Source organism: Dryobates pubescens, chromosome 3 (assembly GCF_014839835.1).
Source record: "Dryobates pubescens isolate bDryPub1 chromosome 3, bDryPub1.pri, whole genome shotgun sequence".
Taxonomy (NCBI): domain Eukaryota; kingdom Metazoa; phylum Chordata; class Aves; order Piciformes; family Picidae; genus Dryobates; species Dryobates pubescens.
The window spans coordinates 36,245,938-36,272,081 of record NC_071614.1 but is presented as its reverse complement, the minus strand read 5'-3'; the positions used below and the strand labels follow the sequence as shown (position 1 = coordinate 36,272,081).

At 35.9% G+C, this 26,144-nt stretch overlaps 1 protein-coding gene across 1 annotated transcript in view; it reads right to left on the bottom strand.

Moving 5' to 3' along the window:
• The window catches only part of CSMD1 (CUB and Sushi multiple domains 1), a 963,767-nt gene that overhangs the window by 737,348 nt on the left and 200,275 nt on the right, over window positions 1–26,144 (bottom strand). Inside the window, exon 2 of the mRNA XM_054179968.1 lies at window positions 23,006–23,222. Within this exon, the coding sequence (XP_054035943.1) occupies window positions 23,006–23,222 (217 nt within the window). The remainder of the gene's footprint in view (window positions 1–23,005; window positions 23,223–26,144) is intronic.

The following is a 26,144-nucleotide window of genomic DNA, read 5'->3' as shown; positions in this document are numbered from 1 at the left end:
TTCCTCTCTTCTTTGCACTCATCATCAAAATAAAACAGTTTTCCACATTTATTCACTGATCTAGATCAGCAGTGCAGACTGTAATCATTTGCAAAGCAGTCTGTTCACAGACACAGGCAGCAGGAGGAATAATATCATTCTTAGTATGATTTACTACTAGTAAATCTCAGTGAAGGCAGCACTACATAGGCTTCTTAAAAATTAGGCAGCTCCATTATCATCATTGGAATTCTGGACGGTGATTCATGAAGAATACAATTTCCATAAAGAATAAAATTAACAGTATGTGAGATTTTATTGAGAAAATTAACAATTTTCTGAAGTTCTGCAGTTGAAACAGGAGAAGTATTTTGCTTTAGCTCATAAGGTTTTTCAAGTAAAAAAATTTCTCATGGTCTTGAGTGTAAATTGGCAGCATGAAGGGCAAACTAAAAGAAATCCAAGCCACAAAACCTGCTGGACATAGTCATCTCTCTTTCAGGTCTGGTTCTAGACACAGAAAATGCCTCTGCTAACAGATTTGTACATGGCAAAATGGTCCCTTTGCTTCTGTCACCTAAGAAGCTCAATGTCATTGCTGAGTATAGCAAAATGGAAACCCACTTGTAGTGCTGACATCATCTTTGTGAGAAACCTTCATCTAGACACAGGCAGTGCCTCCCAGGGCACTGCACAAAGTGGAGTCTTTGCATAAAGTAAAGGATTATCAGACTTTCCTGGTAGGGCTACCAGAAGACGCAAGGCTTTGGCTACATTCCAGGACACACAGAAGATGCATCTTCTCTGGCTCATAGGGCAGAAAAGAAAGCTCATACCTAGCTCCCTCCAAACTCATACATCAGCTCTCACAGCTCCTACTAAACCTCAAGATAAATGCATAAATCAAATAGGTTTTATTTTGGGCAAGAGCAGGATTACAAATAGGCAGCAATCTAAAATTGCTTCCCACACTGGAAACCTAAACGCATGAGCTGAGAGCTAATTTTAATGTCATAAATTCTTTAGAGATCTGTATACTTTTTTTCTTTCTTGAAAAAGGTACTTGTAAAAAAGGCTTTTTGAAAAAGAATATTATTATTTCAGCTGTAGAAAGACTAAAATTAGGACCAAAGCTACAGAACTTAAACTCCTATTGGAACTAGATATTATTGTCCTATTAAATCACCTTTTCATCAAATATATACCTATTGAACTATCAGAAAAAGGTGTGCTTCTTTTTTCTTCTTTCGTCCTAGTAACATGAAGCTATGTTGCATGGGTGACTGGAAGGAAGGGATCTAGAGGGACCTTGATAAGCTTGAGATGTGGGCCCATGCAAACCTTGTTAGAATTGAGGTGGCTGTTTCTGGAGAAGGAAAGGCTCCATGCAGACCTTATAGCCATATTCCAGTACCTATAGGGGTACTAAAGGAAAGATGGGGAGGTACTCTTTATCAAGAAGTGTATGGGTATGATAAGGGTAATAGGTTCAAACAAAAAGTGGACAGATTTACACTTGATATAAAGAAGAAATTCTTTATTGTGTGTGAGATGGGACATTGGAACAGGTCACTTAGAGAACTTGTAAATGCCTCTTCCCTAGGGGTGTTCAAGGTCAGGTTGGCTGGGGCTTTGAAAAACTTGGTCTAGTGGAAGCTGTCCCTGCCTATTACAGGTGCACTAGAACTAGATTATGTTTAAGGCCCTTTCCAACCCAAACCATTTTATGATACACTACATGAAACCCTTGATAATTAGTAGTGCTGGTTCATATTTCAGAAGTCTTAAGAAAAGAAACTTGTAATATGATTCTTTATTAATGTATCAGCACATGTAGCTGTCTCTCAATTGCAAGGATGACTACTACTTACAGGGAAGAAAATTGCATCCTATGACAGAAATTTGGCTGAGTTGTTCTTCACCCAGACATAGCTCTGTGTCCTCCATTACATAAATGTCTGAGACATATTTTCCACAGTTTTAGTTTCGTTGAATAGTATTAAAGGTACAAGAAAACTCTGTCATGGGAGTCTACTGCTCCAAACAGTAGATTTGAAGATTAAGCTTAGGTAACCAGGTACACCTGGTAACAAGATTATGTCTTGAGAAATCAGAAGTCTAAAATTTTCTGTAAAATCTCTTCTCTATAGATGTATTCTGTGTCCACATAAAACAGGATATATAGATGTTTTAAAGCCAAAACCTATAAATAAATTCTTATAAATCTCACTAATTATTTTATGGGTTAAGGCACCAATATCTTTAAATAGGCTTCTTTTTCATTACGCTCACATGGGAAAAATTCTACTCTAACATAGATACTCCTGGATGATTTCCAGGCTGGCTCTTCAGAGTTGTATACATTAAACAACAATAACAAAAGGCCATATTTTAAAGAATGGTTTTGTTTTTAAAAAACAGTAATAGTTTTCTGTTCTGTAAACTTCCTCTCTCTTTCCACAAGCAATTAATTTCTCAGTGTACCTTTGGGAGAACTGAAGAAGAACAAACAATGCGGGGGAAAAAAACAGAACTTATTTTCTACTGAGAACATTGGTGATATTTCAGCACTTCTCTAAATGCCAATGTTTTGTTCATACCAGTTACTATGTCTCACTTTCTTCAGTGAGAGATTACGTACAGTTTAGCTGTGAATATACATCAGATTTTTCAAATTAATCTTCATCCATGTAGAGTCTTTAATTATCTGTGCTACACTGAAACTGTACAGGTATACTGAAAAGACCATGAAAGTTATTCTATGTATGTGTGACTTTCACACAGAATCACTATGGTTGGAAAGACCTTTAATATCATCTAATGCAACCATTATTTAACTCTACTAGGGCCACTACTACACCATATTCTTGAGCACTGTATCTAGACAGCCTTTTAGTTACATCCAGAGATGGCAATTCAACCATTTCCCTGGACAGCCTGTTCCAGTCTTTGATAACCCTTTTGGTACAGACGCTTTTCCTGTAATCTAACCTAAACCTCTCCCAGTGTAATTTGATGCCATCTCCTGTTGTCCTATAGTTGTGAGATGGAGTTAGAAATAAAATTCAAAATTAGTTTCCATCTTTAAATGCTCCTTGTTGCCATTTCTTTCTCTCCTTTCTGTCACTCTTGACAGCTAATGAAAGCGGGAAGCTTTCAGGTATCTCTAAAGATACAAGATATTCAGCTAAAAGTGTGGTTCCACAGCTGATATGGAAGACTGACAGATTCAGTCCTATGTATCTAATGTCACTATGACTGACTGAAACAAACATATAATATTTTAGAACTGAGAATAGATGAAAATGTTTAGTGCAATAGAAAAAAAAAAAATGAAAGCCAGACTGAAAAAAAAGCACCACATAAACCAATTTGAAGTACAATAGTGAAGAATGCTCACACACACACATCTTCTCAGATATACCTCAATATGATGTTTTATTGCAGTTAACTATGTCATGAAAGACTGACTATATGAAAAAGTGCAATTGTAAAAAAAAAAAATTATCTGTCAGGTAAAGAAACTACTGTCAGAGATGAAAGAAACCAGCCTGGCTTAACTTTAATGTGGTCAGGAAATAGAAAAGGGCATTAGGTGTGTCAGTAAGAACCGATAGTCTCTTCTATATTACTAATAAGGTAAAACAAAGCTTAGGGAGTCTACCTCTTTTAAAGAGGCAGATTTTAGCATTTACTTCAAAGCAGTTTTTGTTTACACTTCAAAGATTTGAAACTAAACCAAAGGCTGAGGAAAGAATGTGCTTCTTTTTCTCCTTTTTTTTTTTTCCACAGATGAAGAGAGTGGAGAACAAAAGTTTCTATATTATATATCAGAAAATGAGTATGTAAAGATAATTAGCAATTAATTTCTGTTCAAAGCAGTTCACAGTGATGGATTTAGGACTTCTGAGGGAACTTAGACAGGTCCTCTACCAAAAAAAGAATAATTATTTGGAACTGGGGCCTATAGTTAATGGAGAGAGCCTTGTGTTAGGTATTATTTAGTACAGCTTAAATTTTCCCTCAGCTTTCACTATGGCAGGATCTTTCAGTTTTGACATAACTTACTTGTATATTTGACTGTGCTGTTTGCAATTAACTTTAACTTTTCCATGAATCTATATAGTGAGTTGATACAAGTTTTCAAAGTAGAGAAATTAAATTTAAAAAGGAAAGATCATAAACATGGAAAGTCGAGATGGTTTGGTTAAGTATATTATCTGACTCTTTCAGTAGCGCAAACAAAGCATTATTTATATTTTTTAACAAGACCAGTGGAACTGTTTGTATAAGTCAACTGAAACAGTCTACAAAAGAGGTGAATGTAGTTATGGTCTGTATGGGAATTTAAATTATTTGCTTAGAAAAAATATCTGCAGAAATGAAAATGCAAGTGAATTGGACTCGATGATCCTCGAGGTCTCTTCCAACCTTAGTTATACTGTGATACTGTGGTACTGTGATACTATGAATTTTCATTTTTATTTTGCATGGAAATATAAAAGTTTTTTCTAAACCAAAGAAGCCTATCAGATAAGCACAGAACTAAGTCTTTTCCTTGATTTTCTTTTTTCTTTCCAATTATAAAATGTAAGGGGGAAACCTATATGGAAGGAATTCCCTGGATGTGAGAGTTTGTTACTTTTGCTTCTGGCTACAGCTTCCAGCCAGTTCTCTTGTTTCCAAGCTTGAATTATTCTCTATATACTTTCCAACAGTTCTCTCTCACACAAGAAAAAAAACAAACCTCCAAAAACCAACCAACCAACCAACCCCAACAATTAAAAAAGCAACAACTCCCTGACCCCTTCTTAATGAGGTTATTGCTGGGAATTAGATTTTCAATACAAATTTACCTACTTCTTTACTCAGTAATTTAATTGGGTACAAGCTGTTTGAAAGTTAAGCATCAGGCTTGCCTCAAGATATCCTAGACCAGAATCTTCAAAAGATTATGTTGGAATCCTAGTAAGCACACAGGAAACCTGTTGTTTTTCTACAAAGTGTCTGAAGAATATATCTTTCCATATTTTCTAGTGATAATCTGTCAGATAACATTATCCTAATGCCACTTTCTCTGAATTTATAAGAGTGCTAAACATGAAAACTGAAGATGGAAGATAGGGATTACAACATCATTGAGCCACTTAGAATACTCCCGTCTCATATCTCTAATTTCAACCTACCACATGACATATGCTCCTTCTTACCTTACACTGGTAAAAGGCATTCTGCTCAATTAATCATAAATTAACTATTTAAATGAAGGCGAATCACTTAGGGAGTTTTTCAAGTGTAGAGAATTATACAGCTTTGTTAGGTGCTTCATTGTGCAACAAAGTGTCCAACAGGGACTGAGGGCAAAGAAGGACCAGGACCACTTTTTCCAGTCTAAAGCATAGAATTCTATCATCTGAGTGACACTATGAAACTACATGCTAAAGACTTATCTAGCTGCTAATAAATGTTAATGCACAATAAAATTAAGCACATCTGCTATCTTTCACTGATTTCTCACTCTTACTATAAACCAAATGCTAGATGCCTTTTTTTTATATATTTTTTTTTTTAAAGCAGAGTAAGTTCCTTTGCCTGAAGGCACTCTGTGGTTATGCCTATGAAGGTATTTTGCAGACAGATAAGAGCTGTAGTCTGCCCACGCTCTGAACCAGCAGGAAGCTTTGTAGTAATACAGAGTGGCACACTGAGCACAACCTAATTGCCCTTGCTGACAAGCCGTGTAGAGCAGATTGGACTCTGCTCAGGGCATGGGGATGTGATGCTGCCAGTGCTGACGTGGGTGGAATGAACTAATAACTTCAACCTCCTGTGAGCAAACCAAGCATTCTTACCCATCTAGTTAATACTGAGTAGTGAATGCTGATTTATCATACCTTAATTTCTCTGGGAGGATGTGACTTAATACAATCAATCTCTACTTCTTTTGTGTTCTGTTTTCTGGTGGTCAAGGAAGATTCATTGTATGAATCAGTAAAGCCTTGAATTTCCCTAAATGAAAGGAAGGCAACTGTAAAGGAAACAAATAATTGCTTACTATGTACTTTGGGCTTTAGTTGAGACTCATGCTACTTAAAAATCAATTTACATATAAATTTAAAAGAAGGAGTTCCAGTAGAAAAAAAAATTAAGCAACAAGCAGAAAAATGAAGGTAAAATGGATGAACATGGGAAAGGGAAATTTTCTTCACTCAACAAATGCAAGCTGATTCTTGCATGAAACTTTCAATCTAAAATTGGACACTTAATCATTTAATATGTAGTTTACTTCATTATTTGTCTTACATATGGATTTCACACAAACACACAAAATTAGACAAGGACATAAATTGTCTTTTTCCTTCCTCATGCAGGAAATGCTAAGCCAGCAAAATTGTTGTGTAAATGCTTGTAATTCCAATTAAAGAAAAATCTATTAGTATGTTTATTCAATTCACACACCTTTCCTATTAACTCTGTCACCCTGCTTATGCACCTGGTGCTATTTATCCAATTCAGGTAAGAGTTTAAGAACTCAAAATTTTACTGATTGTTGTTTACTGATAAAAAGCAAGTTATAAAGAACTTACAAAAAATAATTTAATGGTAAAAATGGCACTTTAACATTTAGGAAAAAGAAAACAACACTATGAGTCAAGAGGTCACCGTTGTAGTGTTACAAAAAAAGCAACTTGAATCTCAAAATCTGAATACTTATGGATTGTGCTTGTTAAATTCTTCCAAGAGAACTAAAGACCCAACTTCCAGGACACCTTTTTTTCCATTTGGGTTATTTCTTGCGCTATTATGACTGAGCTGAATCATTTCCCTTAGAATCATAGAATCAGTAAGATTGGAAAAGACCTCAGAGATCATCAAGTCCAACCTATCACACCACACCTCGTGACTAACTAAACCATGGCTTTAAGTGCCACAACCAATCCTCTTTTGAACACTTCCAGGGACAGTGATTCCACCATCTCCCTGGGCAGCCCATTCCAATGGCAAATCACCCTTTCTGTGAATAACTTTCACCTCACCTCAAGACTAAACTTCCCCTGGTGTAGCTTGACACTGTGTCCTCTTGTTCTAGTGCTGGTTGCCTGGGAGAAGAGACCAACCGCCACCTGTCTACAGCCTCCTTTCAAGTAGATGTAGACAGCAATAAGGTCTCCCCTGAGGCTACTCAACCCAGGCTATACAACCCCAGCTCCCTCAGCCTCTCCTCGTAGGGCTTATGCTTGAGACCTCTCACCAGCCTCATTTCCCTTCTCTGGACATGTTCAAGTGTCTCAATATCCTTCTTAAATTGAGGGTCCCAGAACTGAACACAGGACTCAAGGTGTGGCCTAACCAGTGATGAGTACAGATGACTTCCCTGCTCCTGCTGGCCACACTATTTCTGGTGCAGGCCAGGATGCCATTGGCCTTCTTGGCCACCTGGGCACACTGCTGGCTCATGTTCAGCCTACTGTCAACCAGTCCCGGGTCCCTTTCTGCCTGGCTGCTCTCCAGCCACTCTGACCCCAGCCCATAGCACTGCATGGGGTTGTTGTGACCAAAGTGCAGCACCCAGCACTTGGACTTGTTAAATGCCATCATTGTCCAGCCTGGCAAGGTCCCTCTGCAGAGCCTTTCTACCCTCTAACAGATCAACACCTGCTCCCAACTTGGTGTCATCTGTAAACTTACTAATGGTGGACTCTATCTCCTCATCCAGATCATCAATAAAGATATTTAATGGGATTGGGCCCAGCACTGATCCCTGGGGGACACAACTAGTGACTGGCTGCCAACTGGATGTGACATCATTCACCACCACTCTCTGGGCTCGCCCATCCAGCCGGTTCCTAACCCATCACAGAGTGCTCCTGTCCAAGCTGTGGGCTTCCAGCTTTGTCAAGAGTTTGCTATAAGGGATGGTGTCAAAGGCCTTGCTGAAGTAGTTTATCTGGGGTAAGGGAAATACTCTGCTTTAAGGATCTATCCACAAAATGGATGTTACAGTTTTAACCACTGTGGATAGAGGAAACTCCAATGACTAAACTATCTTGAACTTATTTCTGTTTTCACAATAAATGCAGTCAAAAAAATTAATCCTTGAGTCTGATGTGCTTATTGCATAAGACTGAAAACCTTGGTAGCATTCCACCATATACTTTTGCTGCAGTTGTTCCCTTCACAGCCTCTGAAAACTGATCTGACAGATTCTTACCATGTTTCCCTCAAAAATGTTTCAAACAGATTAACATTGTCTTCAGTTGTATCAGCTGACTTTGCAGTTTCACTATGAACTTGGCTTTGAAAATCACTCCAGCATGAAGTTCATGCAATTAACAAACAGGTAAGTATTTTGCCCTTTTGAGAAAACAACCAACCAATCCCAAGACAGCAGGGCCTACATCCAGCATTTCTAAGGGCTTATTGTGTATGACAGAACCTCCATGTTTCATCAGCTGACTTAAGCGAGACATAAAAAGCACAAATAGTTGAAGTAGCTGTGGTGGAGGGAAAAAGAAAAATGAGTTCCAGATATTCACCTATTTTCTTGATGGTCTCACAAAATCTGAGAGAAGCTATGAAGTATTCTCTTTTTTCTGGTAGTATCAGGGACAGCTAACACTAGGAGGGAACAAGACATGACTCACTGAATCAATGGGAAGATATTTTCCAGTGCCATGCTTGTCTCTTAATCATTCTATACACAAGTATGAATTTGTAGCCTGCCCCAGAACCTCTGCTGTATGCATTCATTTGCTGTGAGGTAATATGCTTACTGCTTCATATCCAGTTTATTTCCTCTATTCAAAGATCCAAGAGGTGTTACGTCAAAAGTGTGCCTTTTATTGCCCATAAAGCTCACTTTAGTGTTAGCACAGCTGCCTTTGTTGGATTTTTCTTTACCATTACAAACAAAATACTTGATTTAGCACATACGAGACATCTTTACTGCCGAGCTGTGGAAGCTCTGCATGTGCTGGCAGCTTGCTTCCCTTGGATAATGGCTCCAAGTCTCTAAAATCCTTTAAACATAAATAAAGCTAAAAGATGCTCAGAAAATACAGATTTGCAGATCTAGCATTTTGAAAAGAATTTCCCACAAACAACAAAGGAATCTGACAGTCTGGAAACAGGATATCAGAACACTTTTGTGAAAGCAAATGACTTCATCTTATGGACAAAAAAAAATCCTGATACAGAAACAGTAAAATTAGTTTACTTACCTGTACTAAGAACACTTCACACTTCTACAGCTTCCACTCAAAGACCCTTGACAATCTTATAAACATTAGAGCAACAGGACACCTATTAATGCAAATACCATTTTGCATAAACAATAAAACAGATTAAATGATACTTTAAAAAGAAGAAAAATCTCCTAGGTAGTCTCTTGCTTCAAAAAGCTGAATGTCTGACTGAGGTGTTTATTTCAACTCAACCACATTGGATTATGACAGAATGAATATAAAATTTCCAATCTTTGAAGAAAAAAAAAAAAACAGCAAATTAAATTGAATTAAATTTACCCCAACCAAGTATAATTCAGGCAACTTAGATTTGATACATGTGGCATAATGTAGCATAATCTGCATCACATCTTTTCCAACTGAAACAATTCTATGATTCTCTGTAACGGAGTTATTCTCTCTACATGCTTGCCCTTTTATCATTTTTTTTCCCTTCAAATTGAATAAATTTTTATGAACTACTGAAAGTCTTGACCAATTAACTTATTTAAAATATAAAATTTAAAAATGATAATACAATAACAAGTGGAATCTTTTAAATTAATTTCTGCAATGAATAAGCTTTATTAAACCCTCACACTAATCAATACAGCATGTAAATATGGCTGCAAGGACTATTAAAAAACAACAACCTAGAGATGTGTTAGTGGACTCATCTTTATAGCTGCCCACTTGAAAATTCAAGTATAAGGCCATTATGTAATTTTCTTATGATAATTAAGCTTCAAATTGTATATTCAATAACTTGAATTCTGCCTTCTCGTATCAGTACTGCATCAGTATACATCATGATTTGTTTCCACAATATGATGCCAAGTGCCTGTAGTTATACTAAATATGTAAAATAAGTAAAGTAAGCAATTTTGAAGTGATAAATCAATTCCTAAAATTTCATTGTCATGAAACAGGATAGATTTAGCCAAAGCTATAGCTTAGCACGTTCATCCTTTTTTTTTAAAGCAGTCTTCCTACATACAAGAATTACCTCTGAGCACAGGAAATTCAAGTTTATAGGCAAAAATGTGTTAACACATTCCTCTTGAGATGATACTCTCAGCTCTATCTTGTGCTTCTAAGCTTGCAAAGACTTCTTTAGATTGGGTGTACAAAAGATCCACTCTCCCCATCAGTGACAAGTCAGAGGACTTGTCAGGGAAAGGTAAAATAGTGGAGCAGTATTAACTAATAAATGCATAATAATAAAATTACTTTTCTGTACTCTGTATCTTGAAACACTGAAGTTGACACAGTTTGCTTTTGGTAAAGCCTTTATGAAAAGAATGAGAGAACTTATAGTTAATGGTTTCAGCAACAAAAAATAAATGAGGAAAAGACTATACTGTGAAAGCAAGCTTGAACAGTTAGCAAAAAGCTGCCAAATATGCTGAATAGCTTTGAGAGCTGGCTTTTATTAAACAAATCACTGTGGTCCTTATTATAATTTCAGAAATTAGTGCTTAATTTTAAGTTTTAAAATAGATAATTCGATAATTGCACAAATTATTTATTTACCTAAATCCATAGGAACTGTCTATCCACTTTGTAGTTTCTTTGGCATTCTATATTTTTGGTGATCTGTGGTATAAAGTAGTCCTATGACAACTAGAACTTGACAACACAAATTTCAACGTAAGGAGTTCCATGTCAACATATTTAAGGGTGGTGTGCTGCCGTAACAGGTTTATGGAGACATTCAAAACATGCTCATGACCTTCTTTAAGTGAACCTGCTTTGTCAGGTCTCCATCTTCCAAGGGTGCTCCCACCTCTACCATTTTGTGTGTCAACTATGGAAAATACTGTTTGCTCTTCTGTTCTTTCACACCTCAGGAGAGCAGTATGAAAATAAGGATTTCAGAAGCACTGTTTTAAGGGGGATTCAGGATTTCTGGATGTGGCTTTCTATTTTTTCTCTTGGAATCCTTCTATTATGATTTGTTAAATGTAGAAAAAGTATTCCTTAAAAGGTTTGTATACTTTAAGCTATAACGTCTCTAACATCCACATCAGGATGTTAGAGATGTCCAGGATTTCACGGTTAGATTTGAATGCATGTCCTTATAACTGGAATATTCATATAAATATTCAAAGAAAGATAGCTTCTGAAAGCCTAGTTTGTGAATTTCACCTCTAATTCTGTAAGAAAAATCATGTGTGCCTATGGAGTTTTGTTTGGGTTTTTTTGTTGTGGAATTTTAGGCTTCCTGGTATCAAAAAATCCCACCACAGTTCTTTATAATTTTCAGAGTTTTACAGACTTTGTTTCTGTCCACTCAAATGCATAATCTCTTTGTTTTTCTCAAGGCCTACATCTTCTCAACTGCTGACTCAAACACTTATCTTTAAAAGGTGCTCTCAAGAAAAACATAACTGCATAAGCTAAGTTTTATTTTGGCACATATGGGAAGATCATGGGTGGAAAACCTGAAATAAAAGAAGGAAAAAAGATAGCCCAAAGTTGAGACAAAAGTAGTTTCTTCAGATAGATGGTGACAGAATCTTCAGGGACCCTTGCATTGGGGGGGGGGGGGGGGGGGGGGGGCGGGGGGGGAGGAGGAGGTGGGGGGAGGTGGAGAGCGGGGAAAGGCAAGACAGACCAATTGTGGAGCCTCTGGACCACGGATAGAGTGTGGCACTGTCAGTAACTGCTCTCTGAGCCTTTCCAGCTCGGTTCACTATGGAGCCACAAGTACAATCCAAAACTGGAGCTGGGAACACTTTTTTGAAGCCAGTTTCTACTTTTGTTACAAGGTCTTATTTATACTTCCTCTAAAATGGCACTGAATATTCACTATCATAGTCTTTATTAATAAGATGTTTAACTCACACAAAGTTTAGAATTCAGTTTGCTAGACAATTGTATATTTTTGTTTCTGTTCACAGAGGTCAATGCATGTGCTGTTAGGTTATTGTGCCCTGAATGCCATAATCAGTTGCCTTCATTGTAGGTAAGGAATTCACACGCAAACCTTCAATTTGTGACCCTAAACACAACCCATTTCATTCTGGTGTTAGACATTCATTCATTACTGGAATGTTTTTGGTTTGGTGGGTTTTGTTTGGTGGTTTTTTTTTTTTGGTTGGTTGTTTTTTGGTTTGTGTTGCTTTTGTTTTTTTTGGGTGTTTTTTTTGTATGTAAATAACTTGGGTTTCTTTACTCACTAGAGAATGCTGAGTTATTCATGTTAATGTATTCTTTCATATATATATATTTTTATTTTTTTCTTAGTGGCAACCTCTTTGAAGCTTGGAACATCTCACAGCAACTAGAGAAATTAACATCTTTTTTCACACAGCGTGATATTAGAATCTTTGGCTAAAGGCCCTACAACATTAAAAGAAAAGAAAGAAAAAAATCTTCATGATCCCTGTGTTTACTTGTTATGCTCAATTTGCTCTTTCATGCTTCTAGCACACAATGGAGATTTTGATGGCTTGGTGATTTATCTTTATAAGGAAAGGGAGGCTTTTCTCAGTTTCATCCATTTTCTATAATTTCTACAGGGGAAAAAAATTAAGCTATGGCTGACAGAGGAGAGGTTTTCTTCTCAGATGTCAGGCAGATGTTCACATTCTGTGTGCTATGGAACATTTATTGAAGGACTGCACACCCTATTTTTTAACTTCAAAACTCTATATCCTTCTCTTCATTCACAGGGAGATGCTAATATTATTCAGTGGCTATGTCTGATATTTCAAAATAAGTTTTCAATTAAAAAAAGAAAATCTTTTTCCAGTATTTCATTCAGGAAAACTAAGAAAAAAGGTATATATATATTAATTAACTCTTTCCTATTAGTAATTAGTAATAAAATGATGTGTGGCATGACAGTGATTGGTGCCATGGTTGATAGATGCACAATAGCACCATCATTCAGTTTCATGGAAATACATTTTCAAATAAAAGTTAGCAATCTAACTGATTTCCTATGCTATTTTTTGGCTGATATTGGCCGTTTGAAGACTTGACAAATAAACCCAAATGTGACAAATACAGACTAAAATGTTTATTTCCCCATTGTGGCATGACTAACTTTATGAAATGATGGGTGAAGCACGGATCATGTCTTACTTTCTTTTCTGAGAAAGGTTCTGAGGGAACTATTAAAATTTTTAAGTATAGTATAGTCTAATACAGATCTGTAATACTCAGAATCTTCTTCTGAGTTTGCTCCTTAACAAGTTATATGTTAGACATCAGACACAAAAATTATATATCCATCTATTAAGAACTCTTTTCTATCACAGAGGAACCCACCAAACATAAGAACAACAGTCTCTCATCAAACCAACCATTCTCTTTTTGTTCTTCATTATACACATTACAACATATTGGAGGTGGATATAGCATTTAAAAAAGTTGTCAGAAGAAAAGGTTCTTGCCTTAAGAAGCTCATCTGATTTTAATCCCACCAATCAATTTGTCATTTAAAGCAGTGCAAACACTCCAGGAAAGGACAGAACTGATTTTTACTCAATTAACAAGAAGAAGGAAAAAATAAATTACTGAAAGTTAGGGAGGTGATTCACCTAACTGAACTAATAATGAATGCAATGTAATGTAGTGTAGTAAGCACGAGATGCAGAAGAAGCAAACAGCTGTCTAGGTTATGTTGCCACCTGCTTCGTGTTTCTATAAAAGATTATTAAAAAATAAATGTATCACAAATCTAAAATAAGCAGTAATGAAGCTAGCTTTTTACATAAAAAAATGCATATGTATCTATACTCTCTAGAGATTGTATTTGCTCAGGTCTCTCTTGGTGAAGACGGAGAATGCTTCTCAGTAGAAAAATACACAATAAGAAACCCTACACAGCTTTGTAATTGAACAATAAAGCAAAACTCCTTTTCCTTGTTTGGCTTAAACAGTTAACATTTTCTGGAGGAATGTAATAAATCCAGAATATGCAATACAAATTCTTTTACAGCTCTCTCTATATATCTTATTATGTCTTTTCATGAAGGTCCCCTTAGAAGAACCTCAGAGTACCTACAATGTGTAGAGCTGTACTTCATTCCAACACATATTACATCTTCCTGTTCTGAACACAGGCTATGACATACCACAAATAAGCTTCTGATACCCTCCACTTTCTCTTCCCTCCTGCCATTACTCTTCAGTTCTCACCTCCTCCTCCCCTGCACACCACAATATTCTTGCTATTCTGTCTGTGGGTCCTATGAATATGAAAGGTTTTCCTTGCCCAAACACTAAATAATATAGCTCAGTTCCAGGGGTGAGGAAAGGGTGATTGAGAAAATGCTAACGTTATTCTGTCATTGTGGAAAGTGAGAGATAAAAATCACTTCAAACAAAATCACACAACAGAACCCACAGAAGGTGCTGAAAATATGTTTTAGAATTCTATGGCAAAACTAAAAAGAAATACAGCTCTCATAGTACTATTTTGAGACAGGTATGATCAGCTGAATGTTGTGTTGAAAGATAAACATGGCTACACACCCATACTTTAAGGACATTTTGCAGGCAGTGTTGAGTAGGCTATGTTTTAAGTAATGAAAACTTTAATACCTATAAGTATATTTCAAACAACATTTACCAATAAGAACTATTTTGGGTCAGTGAGATTATTGTGTCCTCTGTTTTTCATTATTTTTATTAACAATTTGAACAGTGCTTTGCCAGTCTGTAATTCAATACTACAAACAAAGTCTACTAAAATGAGTTGATTTTGTTTAGGGTTCTGTTTGTTTATTTGCTTGTTTTAATTGTGTATATATATATATACATATACTTATGGGACTGTTAATTTAAGCATTCAAATGTGACTATTAAAACTTGTAATTTTTAAGAACTATTTTGTGTGGGTTTGATAGACATTAGTGTACTCACAAACATTTTTGTCTTCCTCTAATTTATTAATTAAAGAATTATCTGAATATTAAATGGATTTTTAAACAGTTAATTTGTATTCAAATTCACCATGATTTTGTAATTTATGGCCATGTTATGCATATTTAACTTCAGAAGCCTAGGGAACTAGGCTGTCCTGGCAGTCAAGACTAACTTGGAGTCTAATACTAGCATCTGTTATTTTGGCTTCTTTGCCATTTGCCATCTTTGCCATGACACTGGTCACAGTAGATCCTGTAAAGAAAAGCACAGTCTGTAGGTGTGTGTGGAGCGAGTGGGAGACATGCAAAGGTTTTTTTCTTCTTTTTTTAAAACAAATAATCTCTTTGCTGAAAGACAGCAACATATGCTATGAGGTCTGCAGATGGAAGAGAACAGTGATAAATCAATGAAGAGAGTCAACAGTGCGAAGTCTTCTAAAGGTGCTGTTCCCTGTCATCAAAATTTGTCTTCCCTTCTGATGAGCATCACTTTCATATGCATTTCTAGTCAGCTAGTCAGCAATGCCATTCAGAGGAACCTTTACAGGCTTGAGAGGTGGGACTGTGCAAACCTCATGAAGTTCAACAAGGACAATGGTAAGGTCCTCCATTGGATCCAAGCAATCCTAATCACAAATACAGCCTGAGTGATGAGTGAATTGAGAGCAGCCCTGCAAAGAAGGAGTTGGGGGTGCTGGTGGATGAAAAACAGTATATGAACCAGCAATGTGTGCTCACAGCCCTGACGGCAAATCACATCCTGGCCGGCATCAAGAGAAGCAGGGCCAGCAGTTCAAAAGAAGTGATTCTCTCCCTCAATTCCACTCTAGTAAGACCACACCTGGAGCACTGTGTTCAGCTCTGGAGTCCCCACTATAAAACAGACGTGGAGGAAGGCCGCAAAGATAATCCAGGGGCCTGGAGCACCTCACCTGTGAGGAGGAGCTGAAACACTTCATATTCTTCAGCTGAGAGCATGCTCCAGGAAGACCTTATAGCAGCATTACAGGACATAAAGAGGGACTACCGAAAAGATGGGAAGGGGCTCCATCAGAGAGCCTACTAATAGGACAAAGGGTAACAGTTTTAAACTAAAAGACAGTGGGTTTAGATGAAATATAAGGAACGAGTTCTTTACTGTGACAGTGCTGAGACACTGGAACAGATTTCTCAGAGGTGAGAATGCCTAGGCAGGTAATGACCAGGTGGCAGCAAGAGAACATGTCACAGTTTAACCTAATTACCTGCATCAGAAATATGACAAATCAGTTATTTTCTTTTCATTTGCCAGTTAGCAGATAAAATATCTTTTTTCCACTCTGAAATAAACAAGCAATCAATATTTAAGTTATCTATCACAGTTATACAGAAACTCTGAAAAATCCCACAATGAGGATGTACAATAACAAATGTCAAAAGGGGACAGATGTTATGAAATGGACTTTCTTCTCATTGAGTTCAGCTGCATAGTTTCTAAAGGCTGTAATTGAATTAGCTTTCAGTCAAGCTAAGCAAAGGAAACTGACTGATCTCTGACCAAGAGTTGTTGTAATAGTGATTGTATACACAGCATTTAGGGATGCTGATCAGCAGGGCTTCTGTACCTATTCATGTTGCTTCAACATGTATAATTTAAAATAAAAGATAATCTATTTTTTAACATGATGGGAGATGCAGGAAGGTGAATATAAAACTGGTTTATGTACATTATATGTGTAAGATAAATTTTAATTGTAAGCAACTGCCTTTTCAAAAATTGATGCATTAAAGAGTAAAAATTCCTTACATAATCAAAATTCAAGTTAATATTATAATTTGTTTAGTTGGGAAGATTTCAGAAATTTTTGGTGTAATTTGTGCTATCAAGCAACACAAAAAGATGCATCTAAGCTTTAACAGCTGTAATAACCTGAACTCTATCTGCATGTATGGAGGAGGCAAAGAAGCAACACCTGTATATTCCATGAAGGTGTATTATCATCATTATGAGATTTAAAAAAAAATTATATATATATATATATATTTATGTCCACAGAACACAAGGAAATTGAGCACAGTTCCATTTTCATCATGGTGCCACAACAGTATTTTTACAGAAAAACATGCTGACTTTTACAACTACAATTACAAAATCCTTAAGCAACTGATGCAAAATTTTGCAGTATAAATTCATGCATTGCTTTGGCTTGTCAAATGAGTCAAACCGTTTTTTTCCCAAGAGTAATAGCTCCTTAAATATATAATTGATTTTCTTGGGTTGGAGTTCAAACTATATTCCATTATTAATTAAAAAAGGAATTATATTTTTCTAAAGCATGTGCTTAATATGGCCCATAATTCTTGCTAAAGTAGCTTGTTGTTAAGAAAACTCCTTATTTGACTTTATATTAAATATTTTTTTCATTAAATCCTTCTGTTGTCAACAGAATCAGACAACTTAAGACTTTTAAAGCTAAAAAATTAGGGAATAGGATTTTTGCCTTTTACCCACTTGTGGAAAAAAATATTGCTATATATGAGCCTGAACCTGCCAGTACTGCAGACATAAATTATCATTCCTTTCATTGCATGCTCTTTTTGCTGTTGGCAGAAACTATCTGTCAGCATTTAGCTGATCAGGTCATAGCTTCCTTTCTTTCCCCAAATAGCTATGTAATATACAATGAATCACATTTTAGCCTTCTACTATAAATGATTTATTTTTGCCAATACTTTAATAAGTGTAAAAGCCAAGAAAAATCTGATTAAACATAAAAAAGAGGAATGACAGTCATTGATAGGCATCTCTGCTGACAGGAACTTGGCAATTTGCATAGTCACACAATAGTAGTTTTCCTTTTCTTACAGATGTACAAAATACCAGAATATCCTGATGAAATTCTTCAATAAACTTGTTTAAAATCCGTTACTTTGTGCTGTGTTCTATACTCATTCCTAAAGTTTTTCTTTACAAAATCAACAGCCTACAAACACAAAAATCCTACAGGTTGAAAGCAACTCATAGAAAATGACATACAATAAAAAGGTAAAATGGGAAGGGAAAAAAGAAGAAAAAAACCTTAAACTGCACAAAGCTCTTGCTGCTGCAGTGTCAGCAGTTCTGTACAAAAGTCAATCACCCTCTCATTACTTCACTGTTCTCTTGATTCTGGAAGGAAGGGAGATAGAAATTGTCTTCTGAAGAAGCAGAGACTCAAAAAAAAAAAAGATAAAAAATGAATGCATGTTACATTTTGGGTTGTTAATATAAAGAGGTTTAACAATAAACAGGATCTCAGACTTTCACTTCAGTGAACACTTTCTATGTCTCCATGTGTGGATTATGAATTGCAGAATAGACATGTGGTTTATTGCTTACTAGAAACAGAAGAATACTTTGAAGATTTCCTGTTCAATTCCTATTATTTTTCCATGAATCAAGAAAGTAGACTGAAGATGCTATTTAAGACATATTTTATATATGCTTGTCAGAAAAAAAATCAGGTAAGCTTTATTTGATTACATGCACTGTTAGCAACTTCTCTCATTTTCATCACTGCTCCATTAAAACAAAACTGTGTATTTCGTCTAATGCAAGTAATAACAGGCAGCAACTATTAAATTATTATGTAGGCTGCACTAAACTAAATACTGCTTAGAAGGCCTGAGAAACCATGAAGGCAAGCAGATATTTTAAAATCCATTTCCAAATAATACATACAACATATGTCTGCCATAAATATTACTGACATCTACATGCAAACAAAAGTATCCATGTTTGTACATTTGCATCTTCCCATCAGAGTACACAATTTAATTAGCAGCTTTTCTATTTATGGAAACCCAAAATTGCTTGTAATCCGTTTTTAAGTGATATTCAAAACTGCATGAAAGATTGACTTGATTACTTGCAAAAGATTATTCCAGAGTATATTGCACACATCTTTTCTAACTAATTCTTAAGTAAACTGAATGTATGACACTGAAAAAATAACTTTTAGTGACAGACACTGTGACACAGAAATTGCAACATGTACCTGTACTTGATGTAGAACAAAATGTGGAATCTCAAGCCACAACCTGAGATGAAGGCATTCACACAAAATCTCAGTTCACCATGTTCACAACATCTTCAATGTGCCACTTACACCCCACCTCACTTCTCCAGCAGCAGAGTTTTTGACACAAGCATTTCTATTTACAGGGTCCTGTAACAGTTTCCCTACAACTCTCAACAAAACCCCTATTCAGGCATTCAGCATAAGAATATATACTGTTATAAGAAGTAGTACACTAACATTAACGAGCATTTTTCTATTTTCAGCTGAAGATAGGTGCACAGTGCAACCAGCCCTGACATGACTTCTCAAATCCATATTCTCTTGAAATGACAGGTTTGAGTTCACTTGCCGGTGGCAGGTAATACATCTACTGATATAACACAAGACAATAGGTTGGTATTGTCAGTTCACATCTACCTACGCACTAAGCCTCTTCAGAGTTGGCCTGTGTCCCTAGTCCCTGTGTCCTGTTGGTACATTTATTATTCCTATTTAAAAACATTATAAATTTCTAGTATCTCTGATACATACAACAAGAAAAAAGTTAAAAAAAAAACCAAACCAAAAACAAAAAACAAGCTCACACCTGAGTAATTCAGTACTGAATTACTGAATACATCTCTTAAGCAAAAAATCCACAATGAGTACTGCTTCAGTGCACCACACTTGCTTCTCTTTACCACAACAGTCTCATCCATATGAATTCTGCCTGCTGATGGTTAACTATGAATAGCAAATGATAACTACTTTGCCATTAAAAAATGCAAATTAAAGTAAAAAAAAAACCTACATTTTCCCCAGTTTAATTAGAATTTGGCTGCATTTTTAAAACTTTAACAGACAAAGCAATATTTAAGATTTATGATAAGGTTGGGGTTTTTTTTCAAGACTGTAGAATGGAGATATCTGTTTTGGTTATAATATGCAGGGAAATTAATTATCAATTTTCATGTTTGTTCATAAAATTATGACTACAGTACCCTACAAAGCATTACCATAACAGGTATCAGGCATCAGACTTCAAATTTCACTTTTCTTTTCTATATATAATAGAATCATAGAACCCAAGTTTGGAAGGAATCTCAAGCATAATCTGGTCCAACTTTACTTGACAAAAGGACAATCCAAATAAGATGGCCTTGTGTAGCCAAATCATAACTGCACATTATTGGGGAACCCACCACTTCCCTGAATAGATGATTCCAATGGCTGATTGCTCTCACCGAGAAAATTTTTCCTCTCGTGTCCACTCAGAACTTCCCCAGAAGTAATTGGTACCCATTACCCCTTGACTGCCCATGTGATTTCTTGTAAAAAGGAGTCTACACTTTCTGTAAGCCACACTTTAAACACTGCAATATTGTCATAATGTAACCCCTAAACCTTCTTTTTCTCAAGACTGAACAAACCTGATTCTCTCAGACTCTTTTAAAGATAATTTTGGACCACAAATCTCAGTAATTTTACATAACAACAGAATGGTAGTTGGATTTTATCTAAAAAAATAGGAATATGGGAAATAGCGCCTCATCTTTAGTTTGCATTGATATTCCTGTTACTATCTTACGTCTTAACCTCCTGATAACAACTTATAATGCCTATGATTACTATGATGTGCAATTTATCCCTTAAATCAGCAGATGCTTTAATAATAATCTAACTGAAGAAGTCCCCCTACATCTTGCAGCTACCTATTTCTCTTTGCTTCCTACACACAAACAGCTTAAACCAATTTATTCCTTTCCCTTATAATTTCAGTATATTTTATACATTGGGGTATGCAGTAAATACATAGTGAAAGTATCCTGTAGCACATTTAGCATACCAAAATGTCCTTCAGACAGCAAACTATTTTAATATACTGTTATTTTTTATCCAATTTTCTTTAATATCTAAAAATACTACAAAAATAGGGAATGAATATTACTTTATTATTATCCTTTGTAATAGCTTTATAATTACCCAGCTATTTTAAAGGAAACCCTCCAGATTTTACATAATGATGAAAGAAATATTGTATACCCAAAATCTAGTAGAGTACTTTAATCCATGAAAAAATAAAGTATACCCTGAAGCAGAAAGGCCAAGATGCTCCATTGCATTTGCATGCTGTCAGCTAGAAAGCCAAGACTATAATTTTCCAATATCAGCTCAGTGAGATGTCTTGAAATTTGCTATTGTACAAGGGTACACCTGCAAATGCATTTTGTGCAGCACTAGGCATGTCACAAGGGTATGAATCATGTTAACAGAAATCCAACACTCAAATTCTGTTTCGCCTTTTTTTTTTTTATTATTTAAACACCTGCATGCAGCAAAGGCAAGAAATGTGGTTTTGTTTTCCTTATAATACCATTTATGAGGGTCACTTTCCTTGTAATACCATTTATGAGGGTCACTAATTGGCAAATAGTTCCTTCACTGCTGGAAGTTGTAAATGAAATATTTACTGAAATCAGTGGCAATTTCAATGACTTCAATGAGATTGATATTGTACTTGGGAATTTGTGTCTTCTGCACCCATACCTGCAGCTTGTCTTCCTTGAAAGAAATTTCTACTGACAGCTTAGTGCAAAACAAGCAGGCATGTTAGCTACTGATAATAAAATCATTTGACTGAAAAAAATAGAAAATAATCCTTGTATAAAGGTGATACAAGTACCAGAGGTCAATTAAATACAGTAAATGAAGCATAGACACTGTTCAAGTATTCATAGCAGTGTACTACCTTCCACAGTTTTCTAAACTTTTGGAACTGAGTCACCCATCAATCAGAACATTGTTCTTGTCAAAAATACGTGATGATACCCACTAAAATACGGAACAAACTGGTGATGTTCCCACATTTGTTTTAGCAGTATAATATAAATCAGCAGCATGTAAAAGAGTAATCAGACAACAGAACTGACAGCGGTGTTTTACAGTACTCCATAAATCTCATCCCTGAACAAAAAATGATAGAACTTCACCAACAGCAATATTTGCTCTCCAGCTCTGCAGTCTAGATCCAGCAAATGACCAAGGAATGCAAAATAAGGCACCAATTAAATTGATGCATCAAAATCTGAAGTTGTGAAAAGCTTAAAGATCAAGAAGCTTCTATAAAGCCTCTTCATAACCTGAGTGGTATTTGGACACAGAAGACATACCAGTTTCTGACCTTTAATTGCTAATTGCTTAATAATTGTATTTACTTAAAATAGAGAAGAATTTCAACTTTGCCAAAGTCAAACAATTTACAGCTCAACTCATCTGGAAGGCAGGTAATAGCCACCTGAAGGATTTAATTTGGCAAGCATTTACGGAGGTTGCCTAATGCTCACAGATGAGATTGTGCCTTTCACAAACTACTGTATCAGCCACTACTTCCTCTCTGGCACATTTGACGAGAGGCCCTGGGACACCATTAGCACAAGCAGCATGCCCATCCTTTGATTCATATACTATAGCCATGCTAGAAAAGTAAAGTGTGTTGTCAGCAATAGTTCTTCAGGAGAGGGTCTCTGAGCCGAATCTGGATTCCATCAGAGGAGAGATAATAAAATCAAGCAATAAAATGAAGCTACTGCAAGGCGGGATACTCCTGTACTCAGGGCCTGTACCAAAACTGACCCTGAACTGTGAAAATGTTAAGTAGGATCAATGCTACTGATACACAGGCTAGGGTCATAAAGATCTGAAACTTAGATTAATGTCATTTGCTATGAGATCCTGGGGCATTGCTGTCCCCTTGGCTGGGGAAGAACTAAGGAAACACAGTGCAGTTATAACGTATCATCAGAATGTATATTCAAGAGAGAAAGAGGGAGGTAAGAGAGAGGGGGATGGGGTGGGAGGGAAAGACATTAATCCAAAAAAACAGCCAACCAAACAGGTACCTTACCTCACTTTTAGATTGCCTTGCTGCGGCTGTCCATCATAAATTGACAAAATATCAAAATCTTCCTCAAGGGCAAAGGTATGGAATGACAATTGTATCCTGTTACGTTCTCCTGTGATAATGATCCATGTGCAGTTGGCATAATTTGGATAACCATGAGGAAACCCAGGACTTTCTATAGTACCGTTTGGTCCCTGTACTAAGCCTCCACAGTTTTGACCTGAAAAAGAAGAAAGGAAGCCATGTATTTTGGTGTTTTTTCCCCTCCCCTAGGATATATTCTTACACAAGTAATTATATGTGGGCTTAACATATTTCTTCCCTCCCCCCCCGATTACAACCACCACATAGAACTGCATTTATACCATGCTTGCCTTTGGATTCAAAACTCCCATTGCTGGATTTTCGGAGACATCTACCATCTCTTCAATGCAATGAATCATTATTTGGGGTTTTGTAGTATTAACAATGTATAACTTTGTCATCCAAATGTGAAATTTAAGCATTAGCCTTGATGTGAGAAATTCAACAGACTGACAGTTATAATGCCAGAGTGTTCAGGGCTTTTTAGCTAATGCCATGTATAAAGGTTTTGTATTGGTGTTTCTTCTATTACAAAACATACTTTCAACACAGAGAAAAAAATGCAGACACATTTATTATGCGTTCTATTGCAACCAACATTAAGATTTTTTTGTACTTTTAGAAAACAGCAAAATTTGAGTGACACAAGACTTTAAAGTGCTGTGTATATTGTGATAAGGAAAGTGTTGTTTTTTCTGCTTTTGGGTGTTGGGGTTTTTAGGGCTTGTTTGGATTTTTTGTTTGTTTTGTAATTGGTTGGGTTTGTTTTGCTGTTGCTTTTGCTTTATTTTGGTGGGGTTTTTTTGCACTAGGGTGGAGGATTCTTAAAAAATAACACTAAGTGCTCACTCAGCAGGCATTTGTGTTTGACTTGTACATCCTACAGACCTTGTAATGGTATGGTAGCTCATTAACAAGAAGTCCTCAAGAAACCTTGACTTACAGTGCACATTTTGGCTAATTTCCTATTTCATTTCGTTAATCCCACACACAGTAATTGTATTGGCTCGGATCTGGAGAGAAGCATTAATGAAATATTTGAACAAAGAAAAGTTTAAGGACATTCTGTGCACTGTAATGCTTGGATTATTACATCCATTTTAAGCACTTAAGAACAAGTATAATCCTAGCATTTTATTGTTATACCTAAACCAGAAAAGTATTTCAGGCTGCAATTTTATTTTTAACTTCCCAGCAGTAGGTCTCTGAGACTGAATATTGCAGAGCAGCGTTGTCAAATGCTTGTGGGAGGTTTCTAAATCTTAATAAAACTGATTTAATAAAAGGGATTTACTGCTAAAACTAAAGAACTAATAATTTTCTCCTAATTTTTGAATATAACAAAATTCCAATGACAAGATAAAAAAGTTGCAGACATTCAGGACACCTTTAAAGTAAAACAAAAAATCTCTTGTATATTTGCCAATTGATTCATATTGCTTTAATAAAATATTAGTTTACTAAGCATTCCTGAGGAAGGAACCTATTACACCATAAAAGTTTCAGCTATGTACTGTTCACTGTAACTTGTCAGCATTGTTGAAGATGCCCTGCATTGTATAGGAGAAATGTCATATAAGCGTCACTAGCAATTGTAAATAATTTAATTACTACAGAAGCAATGTTTTGAAAACAGAAAGGGAAAATTATAGGGACAATCCACCACCCTAATACTCTAATGAACTACTTCATGTCACAACATCCAGAAAGAGTATCAGCTGCAAGTTGTGCTGTGAAATGCTCTCTAGGTTTGCTCTTAGTTTGATACACACACATATAAACATACATTTGCATAGTGTTCAGAAAAAAACCCAAAACAATAAAAATCCCAGAAGAATTTTAAATCACAGTTAACTCCTAGATATCTCATTGCTGCCACCTGACAGTTTGCAAAGAAGCAAAGAGGCTCTTACTCTGAAACAGAGGGGGAAAAAAGGAAAAGAAGGATCAGCTCTTATCTATATGATAGCTGTTTTGTCAATATATCTAAGTCTAAAACCTTCAGAACTGTCAAATGTTACACCTCTGCCAAGGAGTAAATTCAGCATCAAATCACTTGAGGGATTCAGTAGGAGGATATACTCAAGAGAGTAAGAATGAAGAGACTTATGGGTGACAGGTGGCAGCAAATTAAATAGGAGTTGCAATGCAATATTCCACAAAAATCGAGTTTCTGACTGCAGACATGCCACAAATCAGTAAAAGTACACTGGTGAGATTAAGCATATTTTGTTTCTGATGGGTGCCTTAATAGTGGATAGTGTTAACAAAATAAATTAACGTACCAACAAGAAAACATTAAAAAGTATATTAGCAGAGTTCTGCTAGGTTGAATGTAATCACAGAAGAAAATGCAGCCTGAATGCAACTGAATACACCCTGAAAAGATCTACTCATGCAATTCACTTCAGCTCTGGCCCTTGTGCCAAATGGAAAAATAAATCTTGCTGTTTTCCATAAGATGTGCAGTCACTGATTGAGTACAATATCAGTACATGGAATTATTTTGATATTAAAGGTGTGTTACATTGTCCAAATTTTATTAGTGTGACACCAAATAATTGCTTATATGAATATAAACTATGCTGTTAGCCTTAATTTTCTGTCATATGTTGCCTATAAGAAGATATTTCAGGACAGCTATTTTAACTTTATGATACAAAAAGTGTCATTTAAGAAAACTGATGTTCTTGGCTTGTAGCAGAAAATTATTTAAACTGATTTCAGCTTATTTTATCTTAGACAGTTTCTTTACATAAGCCATATCAGCTCTATTTGCACCTTCTCAGGCTCAACATAGATTATTAATACATATGCATTTGGATACATATACATACAAAGAAATAAATATTTGAAAGCAAACTATAGAATATGCCCAAGAAAACCATAGCAAAATCAGATCTTAAAGATATTTTGAAGAATCATGATAATGAAAATGAAGTCACATTTATTCTTGTTATGACTGTAGCAACACCTTCAATTCTGCAGCTACAGAGGAAGAGAGTCACTGGTAATAAGGCTGAGATGTCTAGATGTCCCTCATTCTTATAAGTAGACT